Genomic DNA, 25,212 nt, shown 5'->3' with positions numbered 1-25,212 from the left:
GTACCACTGTTCTAATCTAAGAACATTTGTTTCCCATGATTCCTGCAGAAGACGACATTTTTCTGCCTCAGAGATAAAGATGGTGCTCTCCTTCTCACTCAAAGAACAAAAGCCAGTCTGAATGACAGTTTCATCTATCTCAAAGAGTGATGTTGGGACATCTTCTTCAGCGTTTCTGAAGTATTGTCCAGGCTGCTCAGAAGATGGAGAGTCAGAAGATGGAGAATTAGAAGAGATAAAAGTGCAAGCCTTCAAGGTTGAGCACCTTGAAAATAAAGACTTCAAAGTCAGGCATTTCTCATGGGAAGACAGTTCTTCCTTAGGAGCTAATATGCACCAAGGAACCTGAGCAGAATCTGTATAAAAGCCTGTATAAAAGCCTTGATATGAAAGCTATCAATGTGGAGGAATGTTAGTTAAGGCTGTGGATAATCACTGGGCTGCAAAAATCCAACTGGCCATAAGATGGCAGAGCAGAGGGATACCTTTCTGTACCTACTTGCTGCCACTTCCTGCAGGTCTGACATTCTGCAGATCAGCTATGCTAGCCCTAACATACCTTCCCTTATACAGGGAACATTAAGCTGATTTGCTCACCTGGACCTCTAAATTTGCTAAAAAAATGCTCCTCTGGGTTTATGGTATCGTCTCTCATTCTTTGCAAATCATAAGACTAGCACCTCTGATGGACACGGATGGGAGAAGGTTGGGAAGCAACAACTCGAGAAGCTGGCCCCAGCATACCCCTGGAGGGCACCAGAAAGCTGGGGAACCCTTCCAACATCTTTAAAAGCCCACCTGAGCATCTGCCCCCCCCACCCCAAAAGATGAGAAATAGAGGGCTAGAGAGCAGCAATCTCTCCCTCTGTATCTCTTGCCTCCCCAGATACACATCACCCACTTTTAAGACCCCGGCCTAAATCACACACCCCTTAAAACGGATCATAATAATGAGCTGCTCATCATGATGGCAATCGTAGGCTGTAAAAATTCCCCTGCCCATGATGTGAGATGGTTTGCTTTGCCTGACCCCTCCCCCTCCTTTCCAGCACCCCCCCTCACAATGCCACTTGGTACATTCCTCTGGTACAGCATTCAGGCTGGAGATCCATTCCTTCCGAGTGGGGGGGACTGCTGCCCAGCAACCTTGCTGGGGGCTTGGAAAGAGACCGATAGACTCTGGCACTTGGCACCAGGTCCTCCCTTCCTCCCCTTCTCTCTCTCTCTCTCGGGTGGCATGACACTTTTTGGCCGCAGAGAAGGGTGCTGGCGATGTGAGTAACCCTATTTTGTTCATCGGGCTGGGCACAGGGCTTCACCCCAAGACAAGGTGGCACGGATTTGGCTGCCAGTCAGAGGCAGCTAGGGGAAAGCAGGCAGGGAAGAGGCATGGAGGGGGGAGGGAGGACTAAGCCTTTGGCGGGGGGGGGTGATTTTCCCTTTCACATCTAGCCAACCCTCTTGTTCTTCTGGATACACAGCTGGACACATTTCAAGAAAGCAACCCAAAGCGATGAATTGTATTTTGCTAGGCAGAATAACCGGTGGGTGGTGGTGGGTTTTTTTGAGGGGGGGGGTTGTTTGGTTTGGAAACAAAGCATGCCATTTGCCCACCCTCCCCTTCTTTTTCTTCTCCATATAACCAGCTCTTTGGCGAAAGAAAGTTAGACCAAAGAGGCAATGAAAATGGGCATGATAGATTGATATATCTTGACGTGGAAGGCTGGAAGGTTGTTAAGACATCTAGGGTAGTACATGTCACCTCCTGAATCGTAGCCAGAAGGCAATCAGCATCTTGGAAACTTCTCTTTTTGAAATCATGGCATATATGGGCACGAGGGTGTGTGTGTGTTGTGGGAGAATGACCGTTCTTGCTCTTCTTCGTAAGCTTCTGTCTAGCCTTCCCCATCTACTGAAGTTCTGCCTTTCTCAGTGACTTGGTTGACATGACATACCAGACAACATTTTAGCTTAGAGATTGGTGGAACCCCAGCTTGGCTGATCAGTTTATGGTCCACTGTGACCACCACACTTGGAAAATGGGGCTGGATCAGTAAGCCATGGGTGAGTGTGTCTGGTGAGCAGATTGGGAAACACCTTTGGGCACAGTAGCTTTGCCATGACAAGGAATGAAGACAAGAAGTCCACCCCTCTTTGTGCCTCATCGAATAAATAGCTTAAGATATCAGGATTCGACCTGGAGATTTAGAGCAATTTCCTTGATATCAGAGAGCTCTGAGCATGCTTTATAATTGTAAACTGTAAACTCCTCCTCCCACCATCCCAAAAAAGCAGAGAACTGATTTCAGAAGTGATGGTACGTAGAGTTTGACAGCAACTCAAACAGCAATTAATGGGCATACCTTGAGAATGTCCCAAGCAAAGATAGATTCTAGGGTGCCATCACTGGCTAGGGGTGGGTGGGAATCTATTTGGATGGACAAAAATGGATAGAAGTAGATTTTGAAAGGCCGAACTTTGTCTTGTGTATTCAGTCTTCCCAAGTTTCACATGAATGCTCAGATCCGAAATACAAACCATACTGATTGCTCTGCGATTCTCATCCAAGTAAGCAGCCCCAATTACAATTCATAGTTAAGAATGCATTTTGGATTTTTAGTGCAGTTAAAGAAACATGGCTCTTTTCTCTCTCCACCAAATAGAAAACATTAATTCTCTATCAGAAAAAAATTATCTTTAGTCATCCCTTGCAAGCTGGATGGGAAAGAAGTAAGCTGGTCTTTTTTTTTCAGGAGGAGCATTTTTGCCCTCCCCAGAGGAGTTAATGGTGCTGATGACTTTTTGCCTCTATGCTCTCAGTCCTCTGCGTGCAGAATCTAATTCTGACTTCAGATGATTCCATATCTAATTAAATAGCACAGATAGGTTGAAAAGATGCACATGCCTTGTTTCCTTCTGAATTTTGCCTTGAACCTTGTTCATCACAATGCCAAAAGGGTCATTTCTTTTGCCAAATCTGCCCTCTCCTGCTTCTGCTCTCATTTGGCTCTGCTGTTTCTCCCTCGTTGCCAAATTTTTCTTTTTCTCTAGATATAGACATGGCCCGGGAGCCTAAACTGAGCCATACCAGGCCTGGTCAGAAGAGGCAGCACACCGGAAGCCTGTATCCGTGAGTCCGCCCCACCACTGCCATTTCTCCCCCCATCACCGCTCTTCCCCCCAACCCTAACCCTTTGTTTCCAGTTTAAGTTGCTTGGAATGGTTCTATTAACAGTCTCCAGATTGGCCAAAACTCAGAGCTGGAGTCAAAATCAAATCTCCTTGGAGACTGGTTTGGATAAACCAAATCATGTGTATTTCAGAGATGAGCATGGAAACAGGCAAGATAAGACCAGTAGATTGATTTCACTCCAGTGAGAACTGATTGAGGCACAGAACATCCAGTTCTTAACTTCTGCCTCCATTGACCCTTCTAGCTGCAGAACAACCCCTTCCAGCAGATCTTGTGTATCGGGGGTATTCACATGCACGACTGAGGCTGAACGGCGAAGGAAGGGGATGTAGCTTTCCGAAATGATCCATGGTAGCAATATAAAAAGCTAGCAGCAAATTTGGAAGCAGAGAAATGCAGAGCTTGGATCAAGATATGCTTCCTTCTATTCAGCCTTCCATCTAAGTACCTTAAGGAGACACATGGTTGCTCCCTGTCTCCTCATAACCACATGAGATAGAACAGGATAGTTACTGACCTCAAGTCCTCCAGTGAGTTTCAGGGCTGAGTGGGGATTTGGACCTTTCTCCAGTCCATCCCACCAATCAAGTGACTTTTCCATATATACTGGGGATGAATCTCACTGAACCCAATGTGAAATGGCTTCTGAAGCTCTCAGCATGACACAAATTGTAATGTGACTAAGAATCCTTAGGTAAGCAGGACCTAAGCTGTTGACAGCTCTCGGAATTAAAACTCCCAACCTGGAAAACAATTGGCAAGTATGTTTCTATGACACCAGGAAGATCCTTCTTTCAAAGCTCGGATGGACACTTCCACACTACTGTTTTGCACCACTCCTGAATCACGGTTGCAATCGTTTCCAAGGCAGCCGAACAGATTCTTTCTTGCCCAGGTGTGTGGTACAGAAGGATTTGCTGTGAATGCATTTTTGAAACAGGAAAATGTCCTGTCACTGGAGAAGTAAATGAAGCCCAAAGAAAGGATAGGGTGGGGGTGCTGTCTTGAGGCTCATTTTTGTGCTCCCCTCCGGGACAACCTGAGGACACCTTGATTGATTGTTGTAGAAGTCTCAGCATTTAAAGGATACTTGCGGGGAATTTGGAAAATGATGCTGAGGGTTTGGGAAGTGAAAGTGGTAGCTGTATGAAAGTGTCCTCGGAGAGGGAAAATCTACTTCATTACATCCTACTTTCATGTCCCACATCAGCACATAAAAGTTACATCTGTCTTGAGCTAACACTGATTAATCTGGTCTTCCCCACTGGCTGTCCTTCCAGGGAATACAATTCCTGGAGTTGTTGTCCTTTCTGGCTGTGAGTTTTGGGAGATGTAGTCTCAAAACCACTAGGTTGGATAAGGATGGATTAAGTTCATGTCATCCAGGATGGATAATAATTTCCTACAGGGACCAGTTCAAAAATTGGCAACTCTAGAGAGAAGAGAAAGGAGTTTGGGCTGCTAAACTTGTGCTCAGAGTTAGTTCTGATTCTGGACTTTTTTTTTGCCTGGGGGGGGGAGTAATCTAAAATAGGATTTACTTACAGGGGGTCAAATGCATGCAAGGCAGAGAAATTCTGCAGTTTCCCCCCCCCCTACTCATTCTTGTTCACTTCGACAGGACAGAATTTGCTTTAGCCATGATTTCAAAGGAGAATAGATATTTTGGAGAAATTCTCATGGAGGGGGTATGATGCTTGCCCTTAATTAAACATATGTGAATATCCTACCTTTCACTGCGAAATCATGAAATGATTCCATGAAACTCCAGAGGAAGACTATGGGAGGGGCTTTTTCAGTAGTAGGGTTATTGTCGCCGCTAAGGGCAAGTCCTGCTTGAGACTTTCTCCCTCTCTGGAGAACCCCCCCCCGCCCAGATTTCTGTGGGGAATCTCAGTCGAACAGAAATATGGATAAATATCATGCTAAGATTACCGGCCCCAGACATGTCCAGTGCAATGTTTACTGTTGTTTCCCTAGAAATCAGGCCTATGTCTGTTATGTACAGTCCGTGTTACCCCATCCTGTTTGTTACCTTAATCATGCAAGTGTTTACATATGGGGAACTAATGCTAAAGCAGAAAACAAAGCAGTTTAAATGCCACTGTTTAAACTACAAGTTTAAATAGCAGCCATGCCCAGAGAACTTTTTAAGGGAAGAAGTTCCTGGAATAAAGAAAGAGTAGTGAAAGCTTTTAGCTGCTGAGAGGCACAGGAAGAGAGGCAGAGTAAAAAGGTGGCAAAATCCACAGTAATGGTGAAGATGCTGGCCTAGAAACCAGGAGACTGAGTTCTAGGCCTGCCTGAGGCCTGAAAGCCGGCTGGGTGACTTTGGGCCGGTCCCTCTCTCTCAGCCCAACCTACTTCACAGGGTTGTCGTCGTGGGGAAAATAGGAGGAGGGAGGAGGATTAGGTATGCTCACTGCCTAGAGATAGAGATAGATAGATAGAGATAGATAATACATAGAAAATGAAGATGGGGCCTAATAATAAAAAAATTAATAAAATAATAATAAAATCTAGTAATAACAACAACAAGAACTAGGGTTTCCAACATGGGCTACAAAAACAAAAGGGGATGTTTTTGTGCATGGAAGTCCTATCTGCATGTTTTGTCCTGTCAATGTGCTTCACTCATGGAGCATGTGACTCACGCTCCAGTCTGTTCTTTTGACATGTTGACACTTCCTTACCAAAAAAAAAATGCTATTTTTTAACTTGCTTTTTATGATCAAGCATTCAAGTCGTTCTGGCTTCCATGTGCAAACAATACCCTTTCTGTCTGTATGATTTGAAGTTGCGTGACTGTCTGTGAGGCAGTGCAAAGTGATTGTGCTTTGCTAGAAGAGACCCTTTGTGGAGCATTTGTCAGGCTATTTGTCTTGTCAAGACGCAACAGTGACACACTTTGCTTCACTTTGTGGAGCCTCCTCTGACACTTTCAGAAGCCAGAAGAGACCCCAGAGGCTGGATAAAGTAAAGCAATGCTTCGCTTCGCTGCTTAAAAGCAAGGGGGCATGATGTTTTGCAAAAAGCATGAAAGGGGTGCTTCACTTACAGCATCGTAAAAGTCACCTTAGGAGCTTTGCATAATCCTGTTTTCCATTTTGCTTCTGGACGCTGCGAAGGGACGTAAGCCTGGTGAGCAGAGAAGGCCAAGGCAGGAAGCTTTCTGCTGTCCTGTGAAATTGACTTGACTGGATTGATTATGCGTCATCAAGTCATTTTTTGACACCTCGCAACCACATAGATAGATCTTCTCCATGACAATTTCTCCATGTAATTGACCAGAAGGGATGATGAAATGGCCTAGATCCCGTTCTCAGAGAGGCTTGCTCGTGAAGTTGACAGGAAAATAGACAAAGCATCAAGGGAACAATGGAACAGAGAAGGCCAGAAAATAGCAGTTTCTTTTTTTTAAAAAAAAAGCTAAATCAGAAGTGTAGGAAAGAAGGATGATAGCTTCAAAAACCCAATTGAACATTGAAAAAATGACAAACTTACAGCAGCTGGAATGTGCAAAAGCAACGATGTTGGATCCTGACGTATCTACCAGCCACACTTATGAGTTGTGGGTCTATGCCTGTGCTCTAAACACAGCAGACCTCGTGCTGCGCTCTTTGTCATGTGCCTCCTGAGCTGTGACTTTGTTTTCGGAAACTAACACCACTGTGTAATTAAAAAAGTTCTCCATTGTCAATCTAGCCTTGCTCTGCATCTTGGAGCTACTTCTACAACCAACGTAGTTGATGGGCCAAAGGAGTTCCCCATGACCCAGAATGTTCATTGACCGCTAATGGAGAAGGTGGAAGGATCACTTAGGGACGGTTCAAACTTATATACAGTACGATCTGTCGGGGTTCTGTGCCTTGGAAGGGCTCAAAGTGGTCAGTTTTAGGTTCGTTTGTAAATTCCGATGTTTTGCCTAATAGGATGGCTTCTCTGTATCTCTGGAGTCCCCAGTAATTGAAATGTTTGTCTTGTGTATTAAATTGGGGCAAACGTCATGCACTTCTAGAGTTCTTCAAATGCTATCCGCTAGCGGGCACAATCTTTTGTAATAACTACCTGTAATAGACAAGGTGCTAATGTGGTGCTAGTAGAAAAGGTATAAAAACAGCCATGGCAGGCGATGAGAATTGTAATAGTGTTACTAGGCTTTTAAGTTGACTAATATTAGTGTAAGGCAGTGTTTCTCAACCTCAGCAACTTTAAGATGTGTGGACTTCAACTCCCAGAATTCCCCAGCCAGCCATGCTGGCTGGGGAATTCTGGGAGTTGAAGTCCACACGTCTTAAAGTTGATATGGTTGAGAAACACCGGTGTAAGGTGTTACGGTGTTGGCCCTGGAATGGGATTTGAGCGGGTGAATTTGGGCCACTGGCTGTCTCTCAGACTAATCTATTTCCCAGTGCTGTCGTTGCAAGGTTCCCCATTAATGGGCACCTCCATCTTTCAGGCCTCAGAGAAAAAAACAGGATAGAAATGCATGTAATAACTTATATAAAAGGATAGGACCAGCAGAAGAGCCGAATTAGGATCGGGTGGAAATCCAATGTATTTAGGAAGCCTCCACTCCTTTTTCAGCTTCCGTGATACAAAACTAGGCAGAAAGAGATGTTACCCTCTGGGCCAGCCCTGGATAAACCCCATTTTCTTTCTAAGTGAAATATTGGTCTTTCAGCAAGAGGAAGATGTTCCCTGAAAAGCCCTTGCCTCGTTCCCCTTGCTTTCAGAAATGGCTGCAGATCAAAGATCAAACCTTTTATCACAGGCCAACTTCCTCCCGTTTGATCCTCTTAAGGGACTCCTTTTCCTTGCTAATAATACAGATTAGAAGGGGATGATGGAAATTTTTTTTTGCGTTTTTTTTATTTTTAATGGGATTTATTTATTTATTCGCCTCTATTGGGATTTATTTATTTATTTATTTGTGGGGTCGGCGGGCCCTTCGCAATTTGGAGAGGCCGCCGAACGGCTGCCCGCAATTCACAAAATGGCTCCCGAGGAAGGCATGACCGAGCCCGAATCTTTGGCTTAAAAAATTAAAAAAGGAATACAGCCTCAGCATAAAGACGTTAAAGCTCATCGAGCTCCCATTTTCCAGAAGGTAAAGCGATGAGGGTTCTCCCTTCCTTTGTAGAAGCATCTCCCCGAGATATTCTGTATCTCCTCAGAGTTGTTCCTTTTTGGGGAGGGGGGCAAGTGGAGACGCTTTCAAGCTGGGGGCTGGTGCCTTGCTTTGCAGCGACCCAGCTTCTCATTGGATTTATTTCACTCTTTTCAAGTAAAATGCAGGCAGGGCACGAAGATGCCTGCAGGCACTCGCTACGTGGTCTCCCTCGGGCTATTAGACCAGTTTTGCAGGAGGCTAAGCCAACCGGCAAAACTGGGCTTGGCAATTTTGAGCAAGCAGAAGCGTTCAGGAAAGATGATCTCCAGCAGAAGAGCAAGGGGTTGGTCAGTTCTCATTATTTTAACCAGCAGTACTTTTATGCCTGCCTAAATGCGAAGGTAGAACTTCCCCTTTCTATACAGGTAGTCCTCATTTAGCGACCGCAGTTGGGACTGGCAATTCAGTCGTTAAGCAAAGCAGTCACTAAGTAAAACCATGACTGTGCTTATGATCTTATTTCAGCTTTCCTTTGTTTTATAGACCTGCGAAGGTCATAAATGCGAGGACTGGTTGCAAAGTTACTTTTTCATCACCGTCATCACTGCGAACAGTTCCTAATTGAGGCAGTCGCTAAACGCGGACTACCTGTAGAATCAGAAGAATGAGATTTGTGCAAAACTGTTTTTTAGAGGCCTGGGGCACCTGTTACAAGATGATAATTCCCAGCAGTAAACGCAGCAACTCTGCACAACTCCTGAAGTCCGTGTGCCTCATGGTCCTCCTTGTACTAGTAGCTGTAACTGGCTATTTTCAATTTCCCACAATGCCCAGCTTAACATCTTTATGGGGCATGCTGGGAGATTTTTAGAAGAGAGCTGTCCAGCCCCAGCTGGGTAGCTGTTGGTGAACTGGAAATCCTCCGAGCCAAGGTCCCGTAAATCTAGAGGTGGGTTACTTGCAAAATATGCTGAGGTTACGTTTTTTTAAAGCCAAAGACCACTCCAGCTTCTGAGCAGCGCATCATGCACTGCAATGCAAAAGGAGCTGGAGCTACAGCAAAAGGCTTAAAAAGCGGATGAGCCTTGAAAGCTAAATACGAATTAATGAGATTATTTAACTGAAAACTTTTCACATGCAAATATATACTCCTAATCCATAGCATCTCAGCTGAATCCCAAGTTGACAATAAATGAAGAAGTATAGGAACTCTCAAATATTCTCTCCTATGCCCAGGCTGCGTTCACACAACCTACTTCACCTGATTCCTGAACTGAAAATCTGAATCCCAGATTTTCGCAGGACATTGTATCCCAAAAGAACGAATGGGTTTTGGCCACGTGTGAAGCTTCACCAAGCATAAAACTAACCAAGCCTAGGGTGTTGTCTGAATGCAGCGACCCAGGTTGTTTAGCTGGCCTGGCTAAGTGGGTTATGTGAATGCAGCCATGGCCTCTTACACACAGCACACAAACATGAATGAGCTTCATCTACGAAGGAGGCAGCGGGGGAGGCCAACAGAAGAGGTGGCAGAGGTGCCTGTGGCTCAGGAGGAACAGAATCTGGGGGACACCGAAGGCCACCCCGTTTCCCTGATCACAGGATATACAGCGAGCTGCAACCAAGGTGCCTTCTGATGTGTCAAGCAGTTCTCATTTCAGTCGCAAACCCACCCCGCTTGGCAGTGGCGCAGCCAACAGATGGAAGCTTGAAAAACAAAAGGCCTTAACAAAGAATCCAAAAATAACTTCCAGGGGCAAACAATAGCTCTCCTGCCACAGCCTTTCCAGAATTCCTGGCTTGGTCGTTCCTTGTAGCTGCCAGCACCCGGCCGGTCTGTGCCTTTAAAAGGAGGATGCTGCAGTTCGCAAATCCCCCCCGAGATGCCAGACCCTCTCTCTGCTCCATTCCAGGGCTGGCGCCTCCCTGCTTTCGGGTCTCAGTGTTTGGGCACGACATGAGCTTGGCACTGATTGATCCGCAGGAGCTGTGTGCCGTTCTCAGGGATACAAACAGGCTGTGGAAAGGGGGGGGGGGGGACTCCGCACATGCACAGAAACACTCTCCCCAGAACTTATTATGGCGCCAGCATCTGCAGATGAAGCCTGCCCCAGCAAATATCCTCTTCTCATTTAGAGGGTCCCTTCCTCTTCAAATGCCTTGCACTTGCTTCTCTGCCTTTTTTTGCTCTACTGCAGTGTTTCTCAACGTTAGCAACTTCAAGATGTGTGGACTTCAACTCCCAGAATTCCCCAGCCAGCCATGCTGGCTGGGGAATTCTGGGAGTTGAAGTCCACCCATCTTAAAGTTGCCAAGGTTGAGAAACACTGCTCTACTGATAGCCCAAGGCAGCTGCTCTTCCAAGAGGGGCCCAGGAGCTCTCTGGTCCACTGGAGCCAAAGAAAGCAGAGCTACATCTCAGAAGAAAAGCACCCCCTGTCCAGGGCGGTGTGAGGTTTGCCCTAAAACAACGGTAACTAACCAAACCTCTATGCCGCAGATGTCAATATTACAGGAGCGGACAGGTCCCGGCTGGCATGTTTTTCTGCCTCTGTGAGTTCTTGGGAAGTGGTGCCTCCTAGTAGAAACATCGTATATTCAGCTTTTGTGCTTTCACCAAGTATTTTTGATTTCTACTTTCTATTCCAAGGCTAGAAACCAATCTTTGTATTCTTCCACTGAAACGGGCAGCAACCGGCCAGAGTCGCCGAGTGGCATATACATTTCATAAGGTAGTATTTTAATAGCAATGGTCACATTCTGCATCCATTTCCTGGTGCAATCACGGGGCAGACTGCTGGCAATAATATATCCTACCCTAGAATATTAGTTCCACTCGCTTGGTAGGGTTTCTTTTAGTTTCTAGTGCTATTGGCCAAGTGAATGCCGCTAAAAGTCACTGTTTGCAAAAGATTGCCTGTTCTGCATAATCATGGAGGGTTTTTCTTTTCACCTATGGTGACTAAAGTGCTCTTCAACTGTTGCTCTCTGGGCAGTATAGAAAGCAAGCAAAACACCTTAAAATCCAAGGAAAATATGAATATGAAAACCAAAACATGCACATTCATGACAGGGTTACTTCCAAGAATTGCAAGACAATTTTCTCTCCTCTAGAAAGAGGAAACCAAAGGAAGATGCTTTCTTCCTTGGGAAGGTTGGAGACATAATTCCAGAGTCCTGGGTAGCAGTTGAGACTACTCCCTGATGATATGCATTGGACACAACGCTGGTTTTTGTCTCTTAAACTTTACAGAGTTAGAAGTGCTTCTTATCTATCTGAGGCGCAACTTCATTCCAACACAGAGAGCAGGTTAGCCTGGGGTGGCCAAACCATAGAAAAAGCAGAAAAAGACAAAATTGGTTTGCCCGGCCCATTGAGCCAATGGGACGCCATTGGGGAAGACGAATGAGCCCACAGTAGCAAGGACATTTCATAGGCAACGTCACAGAGGAGACAAGTAACTGAAGCATCCCCCCAGTCTTCTCTGTTTAGCATCAAGCCATGAAATCTGCAGATTGACCCGGGAGTAGGAGAGGCTTCCAGGCAGAAAAATAATTCAGTTATTCTGCAAAGTATTCCAAACGTAAGTCTGGCAACTTTGCTCCCACACTCTCTTGAAGCATCTGGATGGCTTTTTTACGCCAGGTCGAATGGTATACCCACACACGCAAGCCGATGCACGCGTTCCCGATCCGTAATACGGAAAGGTCAACAAGAATGCCTTGCTCAAATGCTTTCCCTTGTTCTTTTGAGTGTGTTCTTGGTTCACACAAGCAGATGTTTGTGAAACTGGATGCGTAGAAGCTGTGTCATTAGTACCGGCACTCATGAAATGGAACATTCTAGTTCAATCCTGGACAGGACATGGTCTAATTTGTTGCCCAAGAAACGAAGCCATAGCCGCACAGGGAGCTCATGTACCTTTTAATAGTTGCATAGAGGAGGGAATGTTGGCAGATGGGAGCTATGCAGGATAGAGAAGAAACTCCACCTGTTGAAAATTCCATTTCCAAGCAAGACACAAACAGGTCTTGCAAGTTCACCCCTTTACAGCTGGTCCTTGTATTACCTTCTCCATTCCAAAAGATGAAGCTTCTCTGGGAACCTGTTCATTATTCTGCTCCTGGACCTGATGTTCTGAACTTGTAAAGTGTGAGATTTATTACAGCCTGTCCGTTTCCTTTAGGGAAGAATATGAGCTGACAGACTTTTTTCCCCCATGTGCAAAAATTACCAACCGTGAAATTTAACATCAGAAGTCTTGAATTGAAGATCAGCAAAGTGCCGGGAGATGGCTGCTCAATCCAGTTTTGATGGAGTGAATCAGGGTTTTTTCCCCTAAAGAAGCTTTACACATTTTCCCCCAACTTTGAAGACAAAGGAAGATATAATAGCCTAAGTACCAAAGCAGAACCATGTGGCATTAGATCAAAAGCTTATCATGTCTGGCATTTTGCAGTATTTATTGGTTAAAAGAGCAGATTTATTTATTTTTTAATGCTTTCCAGTCTTCCTTTATTCAAACATGGATAGAGGCGGACGATTTTGCAGTGTTTTTTAGTGAAGGCATTCTTTGATTTGGGGGGGGAGTGATAACTAGATTGACTAAAAAAATTAGAGAACGGGATTAAACTTAAACCAGGAGATGCTGGTCCTCTGCTGTTGAGGAAATGGTGGATCACCAGCTCTGGAAAACACGCGAGCAAATGCATTAGCATTTATAAGCCTTTCTTCTCCTTTGCAGCAACAACTGTGATGTGGACTATGAGCTTTATAAAGATGATTTGCCATACAGGTGGGTTTAGTGCTTTAATTTCTTCTCTTTGCTTTGTGATCCAGCCATTGAGATGGCAACTGAAGGGTTTTCCTTGGCTTTGTTTCTTCCTAAACTTCTACACTGCTCTGTCTTGAATCTAGGCTTATGTTTTAAGAAACTTTTTGCAAATGAACTTCTCCTGCCCACGTTTCCTGCAGGATCTATGAATACCAAAAGATCCCTCCTCTTATCGGTCACATTCCTATCAAGACCAGACGAAGCCATCTAGGAGCTGGAAGTAAAACCAGCTTGGGCCCACACACAGACTTAAGGAGTAACAGCAATTCAACAGGCCGTACAAAATGTGAGTGTTTGGGGACCCAGATTTTGGAGAGAGACTTTGGTGGCAAGATGGTCTATTGGGTCTTGGGCATTGTATGATGAGAGCCATGTTAGTCTAGGGCAGTGTTTCTCAACCTTGGCAACTTTAAGATGTGTGGACTTCAACTCCCAGAATTCCCCAGGGGAATTCTGGGAGTTGAAGTCCACACATCTTAAAGTTGCCAAGGTTGAGCAACACTGGTCTAGGGTGACAAAAATCAGGGGGAGTCTGGTAGCACCTTTTCCAACTAATCAGTTTTATAAAAAGCCATAAGCTTTCATGAGCTGCAGTTCACTTTATCAGATACAGAATGGCCTTGGACATGTTTGCCTACTCAAGGTTAAATACTCCTTTGCAAGTCATACTGGCTGTCAAGCAACCAGTGTTGATTGGCTGAGCTGCTGTGGGGAGCACAGAATATCCACAAATATTTGGGATGCTCAGCAAGGCTGGCCGCCTGCTTGCAGTTCATCTTCTCTAGAGATAAAAGGGAAGTAGGGAAAGGGGTTAGCATTTGTGGGCAAGTAGAAGACAGGAGGTGGTCTTCAAAGATGGCAGAAGCTATAAAAACAGAGAAACCAGAACTAAGCTGCCATAAGGAAAGCGACAGGACAGGAAATGAAATGGAACCGGAGGAATGATGGTAGAAAGACGTTTAGAAGCTAAAGGAGCGTTTCATATTGATCTGAACTAGCCAGCCAGTTCAGACAAGCACCAGAAGGAAAGGACCGGGAATAATCTCCAAGCTGCTCCTATACAAACCCGCTTCTTTTGAAGCATAGGATTTCTGGGTTTAAAAAACAACACTCGACACACGCCAAATCATTTTTGTGTGATCATGCTTGAAGATATGCATGGGGAGACAATTCTCCTGATGCCTATGACTGTGTCCTTTGCACCAGCTGCTTTTCAGATGTTGTTGTTTTCGATGCTGGGGAATTATCCCATTCGTTAGCATGGATGCAAATGGCTGCCCGGATGAAACCTGTAACTACCCCCTCCCCCAGCCAATGGTTCCCAGTTCGATTTCTGCAGAGGGCCTTTAAGGGAGTGTAGCTCATTCCCCCTCTCTCCCCTCCTCCCCGCAGTGCGAGCAGAAGAACTGCACTCCATCAAAGGGGAATTAAGCCAGATCAAAGCCCAGGTGGACAACTTGCTGGAAAGCCTGAATCGGATGGATCAGCGGCGGGAACACCCCACAGGTGAGGGGGAGATGGGTGTTAGATGGGCCAGGGCCCAAGAATGCAGTTGATTCAGATCAGCCCTTGCCCCGAGGTATTTAAAATGCACCTCAAAGATGGGCGAGCCATGGAACGCCCTGCTCCTTCTCGCCCAGAACAATGGGAGAAACCCACAGTGAGCTTCTCTGACCTCACAGGTTCCAAGGACAGCAAGAAAAAATTCGTAGCCAGCGTGGATGCTTCCTACGCAGCAGAGGAACTGACCAGGAGGAAGGAAGTTCCCGAAAATGAGGGTCACACCACTCAGCAAGATGTGGATAGTGCAGAGGAGAGCACAGACACGGAAGAAGCGGTAAGTGGAGTGCTGAGTTTTATGCCCCTGAAACAGCAAAAATGAAAGGATTTGCGGAAAGCCGTTTTTTGTCCTACAGTATGTGGAGAGCATTTGTAAAATAAGGGGTAGAAATGGTTCTTGGGTGTCTTTTTCTTTTTTTCTGCAAAGGCAGTATAGCAAGTCTGTGATTTAATGGACCTCTGGTTAGCAAATCCAGAATGCAGCAGGCACATTTTTCATTCAGGCACACCTGCAATTCATGGACAAAGCCCATTATTTTTTAAGCCCTCTGGACAATTGCCATAGCTGCCATAATAAAATAATTGAATTTTTTAAAAATGTTTTTTGTATCGATTGACACAAATGGTTTAAAAACAATTATGTACTTATGCTAATAAGTTGACACAAAAGAAGGAAGCTGCATCAATTACCTACATTTGGATTTAACAAACACCTTGACATCAACGTTTTATCATTCTTCCTCCTTCGCCTCAGAGTCGCGCTCCAACCCATTTCCCTGATGTTTTCCCCTGCAAGAAATGTTTCTCTTTTTTACCACCGGTTCCAGTGCCTTAGCATCCCTCTGATAGGTGTTTCTGAACCTAAACTCATACCAGACACATACATTGTGAGGAAGCGTAACCGTGAACCCAAGCAATATTTTGTCCAGAAAAGGTGTTGGCAAGGATCTGCTGGAGCATTTGCAGAAAGTTCCTTAGTCCAAAACCTCATTGCTACCCTCTAAGATTTCCTAATAAGTTATCCCTGATTTCACAGAAGCCAAAGTTTATGTATTAAACTAAAGTCTATTTTATTTTATTTTAATTCCATTTGTAAGCCGCCCATCTCTCAACATCTCTGGGCAGCACCCAAGAAAACATAAAAACTATAAAACAATACAGCAATAGAGAAAAAGATGCAAGGATGACACAACCAGCAGCCACAAAAACACACCCACTCCTCAAATGGGTGTGTTTCCCATCCTAGCCCAAGGCCTGGATGAAAAAGCAAGTCTCAAGGCCCTCTGAAACCCCTGTAAGGTGGGAGCCCCCCCCCCGATCTCAGGGGGAACCTCATTCCAGAGGGCAGGCATTGCTCCAGTGGAGGTGTACTTCTGGCATCCAGAACTGCAATGTTGCACATTATATGCCCCAACAGACACGCACACCCTTTCCCCGCATGACTTACAGTCTTCTAGAATCACCAGCCCACGCTAAGGTGCTATAAAGATCAGCTTCACCAGTCTTACATTGGCACAACAATTGGATGACTCTAAAACAGTGTTTCTCCAACTGTCTGTGGTGAAGGACCAGGTTTTCAATCCAGAATGTTGCAGCAATGTCAGATTGCTTTAACAGCTTCTAAGTCAGTGTTTCTCAACCTTGGGAATTTTAAGATGCGTGGACTTCAACTCCCAGAATTCCCCAGCCAGCTTGCTGGCTGGGGAATCCTGGAAGTTGAAGTCCACGCATCTTAAAATTCCCAAGGTTGAGAAATACTGTTCTAAGTGCTTTCTCTCAAATTCTGTACTTATCTGTCACAGATCAGTAACAATTTGTGGACCAGCACCGGTCTGTGGACCACACTTTCAGTAGTCTGCTCTAGAAAGCCACTAGAGGCCTTTCCCCACTGCTGAGTTGAAGTGGTCTCCATCCACCTTTGAGCCAAGAGAAAACAAAACAAGCATGAAATCTGCTGACCCCCCTGGTGATCTCTCTCCTCCCCGTTTCCCATCACCTGGTTTCCCACCAAGGTAGTGGGTGACAAAGCTCACCCTGATGTTGTCTTCGGAGTCTTGAACAATGGGGAAAATACTGCTTTCCCTTCCCATAGCCAAAGACAATTAAAGACTGCCTCACTTTCATCTTAGGAGAAGATGAAGGCAACATCGTTTGCCTGGCCTTGGTTGGGTGCAACTAGGGAAAAGCCCTCTATGTGGTTCGTGGAAATTCTGCTAGACAGCTCTTCTTTCTCTTCCACAGCTGAACTGTGTATCTTCTCACCTCTCTTACTCTGTCATTTGTGGAACACCAAACCAGGTGGAGGAGGAGGAGGAGGAATGAGGACCTTGTGAAATGAGGAATTCACCCTCTTCCCTGCTCCACACAGGCCCATTCCCAAAGCAGGGATAACATGTAAAGCGGACTTTGTGCTCAACTGATAGGCAGCTCGCATTATTCCACCAGATGGGATTTTGCTGCATTTCCTTCACACTTCAGAGCATCCATCCTCATTTGCCTCAGTGGCATATTTATGTTGCAGTTACTCCTCCTCCTGCCATCAGATGGCTCAGAAGCTTTGAAGGGAAAGGGAGGACAGGGCAGAAGGTCAGGGCCTCAGTGGGTTAAATCATTCCAGAGGTCCTTGCTCTGGTAGCCTGGCTGGAAAACACCAAGCTGAAAAGATGTGGCTGTTGAATGAATGATTGGGGCTGATCTGCTCAGACTGTTTATTTGTCAAGAGATTTATGGAGTGAAGCAAGGAGAGTCAGGTACCCTGTAGTACGGAGCAGAGGTGCCCAAGATTTTTAGGCTAAGGACCACACAAGGGTGTGTATGTGCTCCACAAGGTGGGTGAGAACAAGACCATAAAAAGGGAAGCCGAACCAAGAAAACAACGTCCCTGATTTAATTGTAATTAAATTCAACTTAATGAGACAGTTAATGTTGCTTCTCCTGCATCTAATCACCATCTCCTTCTGTGACATTAAAAATTACAATTTGGCAGCAATGTTCTGGGAATGGCACCCAGGCTTTCAAGGGCTAGGCATGAAAGGGCAACTTCATGAAAGGAGTTAGACTCCTTACCAAATCTGACTTACGCATCATGCAGTCTCATACATGCTTATTCAGAAAACAGCCCCACTGCATTCATTATGGAAAGAATATGGCTCAGCACCAGCTCAACTGAAACTGCAGTTCAGCCAAGTCCAACCTGTTTAATTTTGGATGGGAGACCACTAGGGAATCCTAGGGTTGTAAGCTAGACATTGAAACAATAGCCCAGTAGAAAGTAATGACTAATCCACTTCCGTATTGCTATGAAGAGAGCAACTTGGATACGGCCATGGAGACACAAGTAGTGAAGTTTGACTCAAAGGAAACTTGACTGACTTTATTTCCAGATAGGGCTCAGAAATAAAATAGCTAAAACCTGGTAAGCTGCTGCCAGCCAGTGACTGGGTCCATCGTTCACATTAAACCATAATTCAGTTTTTTGGTTTTGGCTTTCCTAATTATAAAAATCCAGCCATTTGATCTATAAACTATGCTTCATGGCTCATGACTCAACGTGTTGTGTGAATTGAGCTATTGTGGTTTGCCCAATGAAACATGGCTAAACCATGGCTTAAGACTAGAGTGAGCATTCTGAGATTCCACAGCTCCATTCACCCCCCCACCCATTCTTTGCAGCTCCTAAACCATTTCTGAACCCAGCTGCTAAAAACTGGTGGTATGACTTCCTACCATTTTGAGTTTGAAAATACTCCAAAATTATGGAGTAATTCCTCAAATAGGTTAAACCCGGTTAAAAAGAAAAGGAAACTAAAATGAAGACCAACCTTCTCCTTAACTCAATCCTCCTCCAACACTCCTGGTCCCACCCAACACAGGACCCAACCACTCTGAAGTGCAGCCTCTTCCACAGCCACATAAAGGTTGTCTGCTCCTGGTTTAAGAGTGCACAAACCAGGTCAGGGTGTCAACAGTGGTGAGCTAGTTGGACAAACGGTTGGATTTAAGAGAAAGATAGCTCACGGTGTACCCCAGTTTTGGAGAAAGCCCTCAGCTCCATGGCAGAACACCTGCACTGTCTGCAAAAGATTCACTGTTCAGCATCTGAAGGCAAAACTAGCAAAGAGTCTTGAGAACCTGAGAAGATGAAGTTAGTAACATTGAGTTACATGGATCAAGGACCTGACTCAGTATATGTAGCTTCTTATGTTAGGAAGCGTGTTTATGATTGCACTCTTTAAGACAGTGTTTCTCAACCATGGGAACTTTAAGATGTGTGGACTTCAACTCCCAGAATTCCCCAGCCAGCACGGCTGGCTGGGGAATTCTGGGAGTTGAAGTCCACACATCTTAAAGTCCCCATTGTTGAGAAACATTGCTTTAAAAGTATACCTGCCCCCTTTGGGGGATGTTTGTTATTGCAGGAAATCTATCATGAGGCTTGGTGTTTAAACCTTACCAGGTACTCATCCAAGCAATTCTGGAGATGCATTGAGAACCGAAGATGTTTTCTCTTGCACCTCCCAATGGGTCTCTTTCCATACCACCCACGAGTTGCTTCAACAGTTCTAGATATGGTGACCTGGTTCAGATGTCATAGGAAGCCATGGTTGACTGAACAAGCCCCAATTGACCTCCACCATGCTTAAAAGTAGAGAAGCTGTGGTGGGACAAGCCCAGAGTGACCATTTTGAGTCTTTTGTTCCCTTGCAGGTGAGAAATCACACACTGGATCCCAAAGGAAGCAAGTAGGGAGGCTACCCTGCTGGGATCCCTCGCCAAGCATTTCCTTTTCTCTGCGTTGCATTTCTTCCCACGCCTTCAGCTTGTGCAGCCTCCAACATCGCTTCCTTGCAATCCGTGCTGGTACAGAGAAGAGAGAGGTTCAGCTGCAGCATTGCTGTTGCCTCTAAGCTGTGGAGAGCTTCCTGGGCCAACTCAAGGGAGAACCTTGTGTGTTGTTGTGGGAAAAAATTAAAGATAGGCCCAGGAGTGGAGAAAGGGGGGGAGGAAAAGCAGGCACTGTGACTGCACATTTGAACCAATCATTCTTGCTCCAAAATAAACAGTAGCAATATGCTACAGATCAAATGCGTTCTTTTTGCTTTATGGATACCCAAAGAGCAATCACAAGCTAGACCCAAGACACCTCAGGTCCAGATTTATCTTTCTCACAGAGATCAAAGGATGTAGTTCTGAGATTTGAGGGCCACACGCTGTGCTAAGTAAGGCATGACAAGCATTTTAGGGCCTGGAGCAGCTCTTAGGTGACTAGCGATGGATGACATGGACACTTTTAGAGCAGACTCCTCTAACCCCCCACAGGAAACACCTGGCTAGGTGGTTTAAGGGGTAAAAGCAGATGTCCAAGAAACTCCCTCAAAACTGCACATACACACCTTTTGCCCCGCCTACTGCAGGAATGTTCTGAAAACAATCTGTGTCATAAACAGCTGCATAATGCTTATCCGTTCTTATACTCACCATGGCTTATTTTAACCATAGTTTACTGAATTAACTACAACGGCTGGAGTTTTCAAAAGGCTGATCAGCATTTTTCAAACTTGACAACTTCAAGATGTGTGGACTTCAACTGCCAGAATTCCCCAGCCAGCCAGGCTGGGTGGAGAATTCTGGCAGTTGAAGTCCACATATCTTAAAGTTGCTGAGGTTGAGAAACACTGCATTAGAGTAATATCCTGTATTTATAATTCACATAATATAACTGTTCTAGATCATCACCTGGATTTACACAACATGCGAAACTAATTTGCATTTTGGTTTAATGCAATGCCTGGATCTTTCGTAAGAATCATCCTTGCTGGATCAGGTCAAAGGTGACCAATCAGATGTCTCTGGGAAGCCCGCAAAAGTTCTCCAGCAATTGGTATTAGAAGCAAACCGTGGACTTACTGTGTAGCCGTCATAGCTAAGGGACCATTAAGGCCTCCCTCTTGTCTCTTAAAAAACAAGAGTGATCCTTTCACCTTGGCACTCTAAATGCCACATCTTAGTCTTGTGCCAGATGAATAAATGCTTCCTTTAGTTCCTCTGTCCTTTAGTGTTACAGGGTAACCTGATTCTCATAATAGGATGGGTATCGGCCCCACTAGGGAGACCAGACCAGGAAATCAACTCCACAGGAAGGCTAAAATGACTTTGATTGAGATAGGTTGTAACAGTGTTTCTCAACCTTGGCAACTTGAAGATGTGTGGACTTCAACTCCCAAAATTCCCCAGCCAGCCATGCTGGCTGGGGAATTCTGGGAGGTGAAGTCCACACATCTTAAAGCTGCCAAGATTGAGAAACACTGGGCTATAATAACAGAGTCTTGCAAGTCTGATTGTGCTGAACCTCTTCCTCCTCCTTATACTTCCGGGAGTTAACGAGGCCCCTGCTTCCTTTTGAATGTTATCTCATCTCTCAAGGCTTAAAAATGTTTCAGCCCCCTTTGCCTAGCAAACAGTTCTTGCCTGTTTCCATCAAGGTCATCTTCCTAACCCTCTACAAGGGGAGAGAGTAAAACGTTCCCATACAAAGCAACATATATAAAAACCAAAGCCAGTTACACAAAAGAGTGGTTTTAATGATCAACAAGACAACCAGCCTGTTCATTTCATCCGTTCAAATAACAGCAAGAAAGTTGTGAGGAAGTCCCAGTGAATCTTTATCAGAAGAAACATCACATTGAATATGACGCCAGGAGCGTGCCAAAGGAGACTCGAAGATTAAAAAAAAAATGTTCTAACAAGGATTTACTCAACCTAGGACAGGATCAAGAAATAAAAGGGAGAGAAACGTGGCTCATTTCCTAGACAGAAGAAGCAGGGAAAAACGAAACAAACACCGAGGCTTTTTTTTTTTTCATTTTTGAGTAAAGATTGCAAGACGGTATCAAAAGAAATCTGACCTTTAGAAACACCCATTCACACAACCTACTGGCTGTATCTGTCCAATGCACTAAACAAACTATGGTTAACCAATTACAGCAGGTTCACAAGCACAATAAGCCAAACAAGCCATGTTACTGCTGAATGTCATAACCTGATACCCACAGCCTTCTAAGACATAACACCAGTTCTTTTGTTTTAGCTTAATCATTGTTAACCATGGTTTCAGGTGAAAATACAGCCATCATTCAACCTAACCCTGGCTTGCAAGAAACTCCTCTGAAACCAATCCCCCTTCCTTCCAAACGATCCCATTAACACCCAGGACAGAGGCAGCCCCCGAAGGACCAACATTCTCTCATCCTCTGCGGAACACGTGGAATTTCAGCATCGAGACAGGGCAGCAGTTGTGGGCTCAAGAGGGGCTGCAGACGCCTCCAGTTACCCAAGTAAAAGAAGTCAACGATGCAACGTCGGAGTCAAACAGCAGCGGCTCAGGGTGCCTTCTTTGGGGAGACCTAGCAGCAAAGTCACACCTCCCAAAGCGGAGGCGGCAGCAGATTAAGCGGCCCCGGCGCTACGTTGATCAGGCAGGTCTCTTGCTCCGCATCTGCCTCGCCTCCTATATCGGGGTCCGGCGCGCGCCCCGCTCCCTCGTTCTCTCGCGGCCACGTTCCTGCGCGAAACGCGGGCGCTTTCAGGCCGTCCCCGCCGGGGCTTCCGCCGTGTCCATGTCCGCGGGCTCTTGGGGATCGGGCGCCCGGCGCTTGGCCGCGCGCAGGAGGCTCTGGCGCAGCAGCGGGTAAAGGCGCTGGCAGCCGTCGAGGCCCAGGCGCACGGCTTGCGCCCAGCTGTCGGCCAGCCCGCCGTCGCCGCTGCCCAGCAGGCCCGCCACCTGGTTGAGAGACGGCAGGAGCGCCACGGTGAGGCGGGCGGCGGCGGCGCGCTCCTCGGGCTCGGTGGGCTGCAGCCGCCACTCGCCCCCCGACGGGCCGGGCGCCCGGCAGAGCGCGCAGGCCGCCACCAGGTCGTAGAGCTCGATGCCGGCGTCGGCCAGGGCCAGCCCCGCGGCGCACACGGCGGCCGCCAAGGAGGAGCCGCCGTCCTGCAGCAGCAGCGCGCTCACCTCCAGCTGCGCCCGCGGGTAGCGCGCCAGGCGCACGGCCGGCTCCAGCGCCTCCTGCAGCGCCAGGGCCAGCTCCGGCTCCTTCTCGCCCGGCCGGCTGCGGGCGCCGCGCCCGGAGAAAGGCGCCCGGCGGAACTCGCACACCAGCCGGCCGCGCGGCTCGCCCGGGGCGCCGGCCCCGCCGCTGCCCGCCTCGCGCGGCCCGGCCACGGCGCACAGCACCTTGGTGCCGCCGTCCAGCTCCACGTAGGCCGAGCCTTTGGCTTGGCTCAGCAGCCCCACGCGGGCGAAGAGCGGCTGCAGCGCCGACGGGTCCCGGCTGGCGTCGGCCGCGTCGCGGCTGTCCTTCTGGCCGGCGGGCGCGTACAGCAGCGGCGACTGCGACTCCTCCGGGCCCGGCACCCGCCTGTGGTCCAGCGGCATGGCCCCGGCTCTCGGCGCGCCCGGCTCCGGAAGGGGAAGGGGCAGGAAGCCGGGCGAGAGCGCTCCCGGGAGCTCCCCCTGCCGGCCTCGGCTCTCCGCGGCGCCCGGCTGCCTCTCAGCGGCGGGAGGACGGCCCTCGCGCCCGTTTCTCGGCTTCTCAGGCGAGGGCGCTTCGGCGCAAGGCTCGCACTGCAACGCCGCCCCGTTCGTGGGGGCTGCAGCTCGGCTTCCCTGTTCCGGGACCTCCCCCCGCAGCGGAGGGTGCAAATGCGCTCGCTCGCGTGGCGTCAGAATCGGGCAAGCCACGGTGTTCCCGGTGGCCGTCTACGGGAGGAAAGCTGGACGTTGAAGAGGCAGGAGAGGAAGCGTCTTGACGCGTTTGAACTTTGGTGTTGCAGAAGACGCCCGAGAATACCGTGGGCCGCCAAGAAAACAAACGGATGGATCGTTGAACAAATCAACCCAGAGTTCTCACTCGGGGCACAAGTGGCCGGGCTCAGATTATCCTAGTTCAAGCGCTTCATGCGAAGACCCAGCTCTCTGGAGGAGAATCTAATGCTGGGAAAGGTGGAAAGAGAAGAGGACACCAGCAGCAAGAGGGGGTGGTGGATTCAGGTAGGGTGGTGACGAAGTGCACTGTTGGGAGACTTGAAAGAACAGGTTAGGGTCAAAAACTGTCTACGTGGTTGCTAGGATTCGAAAATGACTTGATGGCACAGAGTCTGTGCACGTGCACCTATTTTCTGCTGACAAAGAGCGCCGATGGACCTATTTTTATTTTTACGGAGACAGATTGCTACTCATTTATGCAGCCGTTAGTCTGTTCAACCATAACCTTTGCTTTTTCAAACATGCAAAGCTTAATTTGACCCTGGACAAAGCCCCATAAACTGCAGGATCAGGAGTCATCTGGGAGCACCTTTTCCAACATAACAAGAAGGTGTAAGCTTTCAGTTGTCTTGGAGAAAATTGATGTCGCCACTTAAGAGTTGACACTGACTTGATAGACATAATCAAAGAGTTTTCAGTGCTGCAGCTCAGGAAAGCTGCTTCCTTTTAATAAGATTCAATTGGAAAAGGCGCTACCACAGATTAGCACAGGTCTTTTACAGCATCCACGAGCAGACTCTCTCTCTTAAACAAAAATGGCATTAAATCTTTTAAGCAGAAACTCCCATTCAATTTGGGCTTGTATTTTCCAAACAAACTAAAAGCTGGATTTGTTTCGGGGTTTAGGAAGACAGATGCAAAGCGTTTTGTCTGTTTTCTTGCTCATCCAGTTTTATTTCTGACACGCAATATTGGCTCCAATTTGTACCCTTCTAGATATATTTTTTCCTCTCTTGTACAATTCTGGATTCCACTAAACCAAGTAATAGCTACTTCTTAGTGGCCTTGTTCCAACTTTGTCAGCACTCACCACTATCCTAGGAGGGCAGATTATAAACATCAGGTTTTGGTGCAAAAGAGATTAAGAGGAGAGTTTCGCTCAGGCAGTTGGGCTGTGTTCACGTGGCATCTTCCTTCATGGTTAACTGAAACACAGCTTATCCAATTTTCCAGGTTGCACAGCTCCCTGAACCATAAAGCAAGCACAAAAGTCAACTTGGCTTAAGCTGCTAGACTATAGCAGCTGAGAGTTGTGGTTCAATACGTGCTGTGAATACAGCTATTCTTTTAATTCCCATCTTTCTACCTTTTTTTGCCAGAGGCCACTGCAGTCCCAGCAAAACCAGCTGCAAACTTTCGAGGGATCCAGCCCTTTCCCCATGTTATACATCCTATTTGGTGGCAAGTGGTGGTATTAAAGGAGTATTGAGTTTGTGCCAACCCGTGACTGTCACAGACTGAAACATCGAAGAAGCCATATCCACAAGTCTTGCCTCCTTGAGGCACGCGGCCATCCCACACCTGTCAAGAGGAGCACTTCTGTCAAGGGCATGAGTTAAATAGCAACCTGATAGATTCCTTCATCAACTGAAAGAGGCACACTGCTTCCCATATTCTATGTGCCTGTGTGTGTGTGCATCATCACCTATTGTCATTAATATCTTCCCTGAATTTCTCCCTTTTAAAG

At 46.7% G+C, this 25,212-nt stretch overlaps 2 protein-coding genes across 2 annotated transcripts; one reads left to right on the top strand and one right to left on the bottom strand.

Annotated features, from left to right (window-relative positions):
* The first annotated feature begins 1,095 nt into the window (after positions 1–1,095).
* Positions 1,096–19,765, top strand: LOC103066202 (RNA-binding Raly-like protein). The gene is made up of 7 exons (XM_007427330.3): positions 1,096–1,274; positions 3,052–3,130; positions 13,052–13,102; positions 13,282–13,427; positions 14,534–14,647; positions 14,824–14,978; positions 19,409–19,765. The coding sequence occupies exons 1-7, from the start codon at positions 1,238–1,240 to the stop codon at positions 19,445–19,447; spliced, it is 621 nt and encodes a 206-aa protein (XP_007427392.1). The 5' UTR covers positions 1,096–1,237; the 3' UTR covers positions 19,448–19,765.
* Positions 19,766–21,262: 1,497 nt separating this feature from the next.
* Positions 21,263–23,294, bottom strand: EXOSC6 (exosome component 6). Its single transcript, XM_088136040.1, has one exon. It carries the CDS (start codon positions 23,133–23,135, stop codon positions 22,284–22,286), a length of 852 nt encoding a protein of 283 aa, XP_087992166.1. The 5' UTR covers positions 23,136–23,294; the 3' UTR covers positions 21,263–22,283.
* Positions 23,295–25,212: the final 1,918 nt, after the last annotated feature.

The sequence above is a fragment of the Python bivittatus genome, unplaced genomic scaffold, assembly GCF_059951505.1.
Source record: "Python bivittatus isolate LINGU-HERP-01145 unplaced genomic scaffold, Pbiv_v1 ctg000190_np1212, whole genome shotgun sequence".
NCBI classification, from domain to species: Eukaryota; Metazoa; Chordata; class Lepidosauria; order Squamata; family Pythonidae; genus Python; species Python bivittatus.
The sequence above is the reverse complement of the archived record's forward strand: the minus strand, read 5'-3'. Positions and strand labels throughout refer to the sequence as shown.

What these genes read in the sequence shown, in the direction of transcription:
- EXOSC6 (XM_088136040.1), bottom strand. Translation starts at nt 23,135, where the DNA reads ATGCCGCTGGACCACAGGCGGGTGCCGGGCCCGGAGGAGTCGCAGTCG.
- LOC103066202 (XM_007427330.3), top strand. Translation starts at nt 1,238, where the DNA reads ATGACACTTTTTGGCCGCAGAGAAGGGTGCTGGCGAT. An exon ending in CACACCGGAAGCCTGTATCC is followed by an intron (nt 3,131 to 13,051) that starts GTGAGTCCGCCC and finishes TCTCCTTTGCAG; the next exon opens with CAACAACTGTGATGTGGACT. An exon ending in GCACAGACACGGAAGAAGCG is followed by an intron (nt 14,979 to 19,408) that starts GTAAGTGGAGTG and finishes GTTCCCTTGCAG; the next exon opens with GTGAGAAATCACACACTGGA.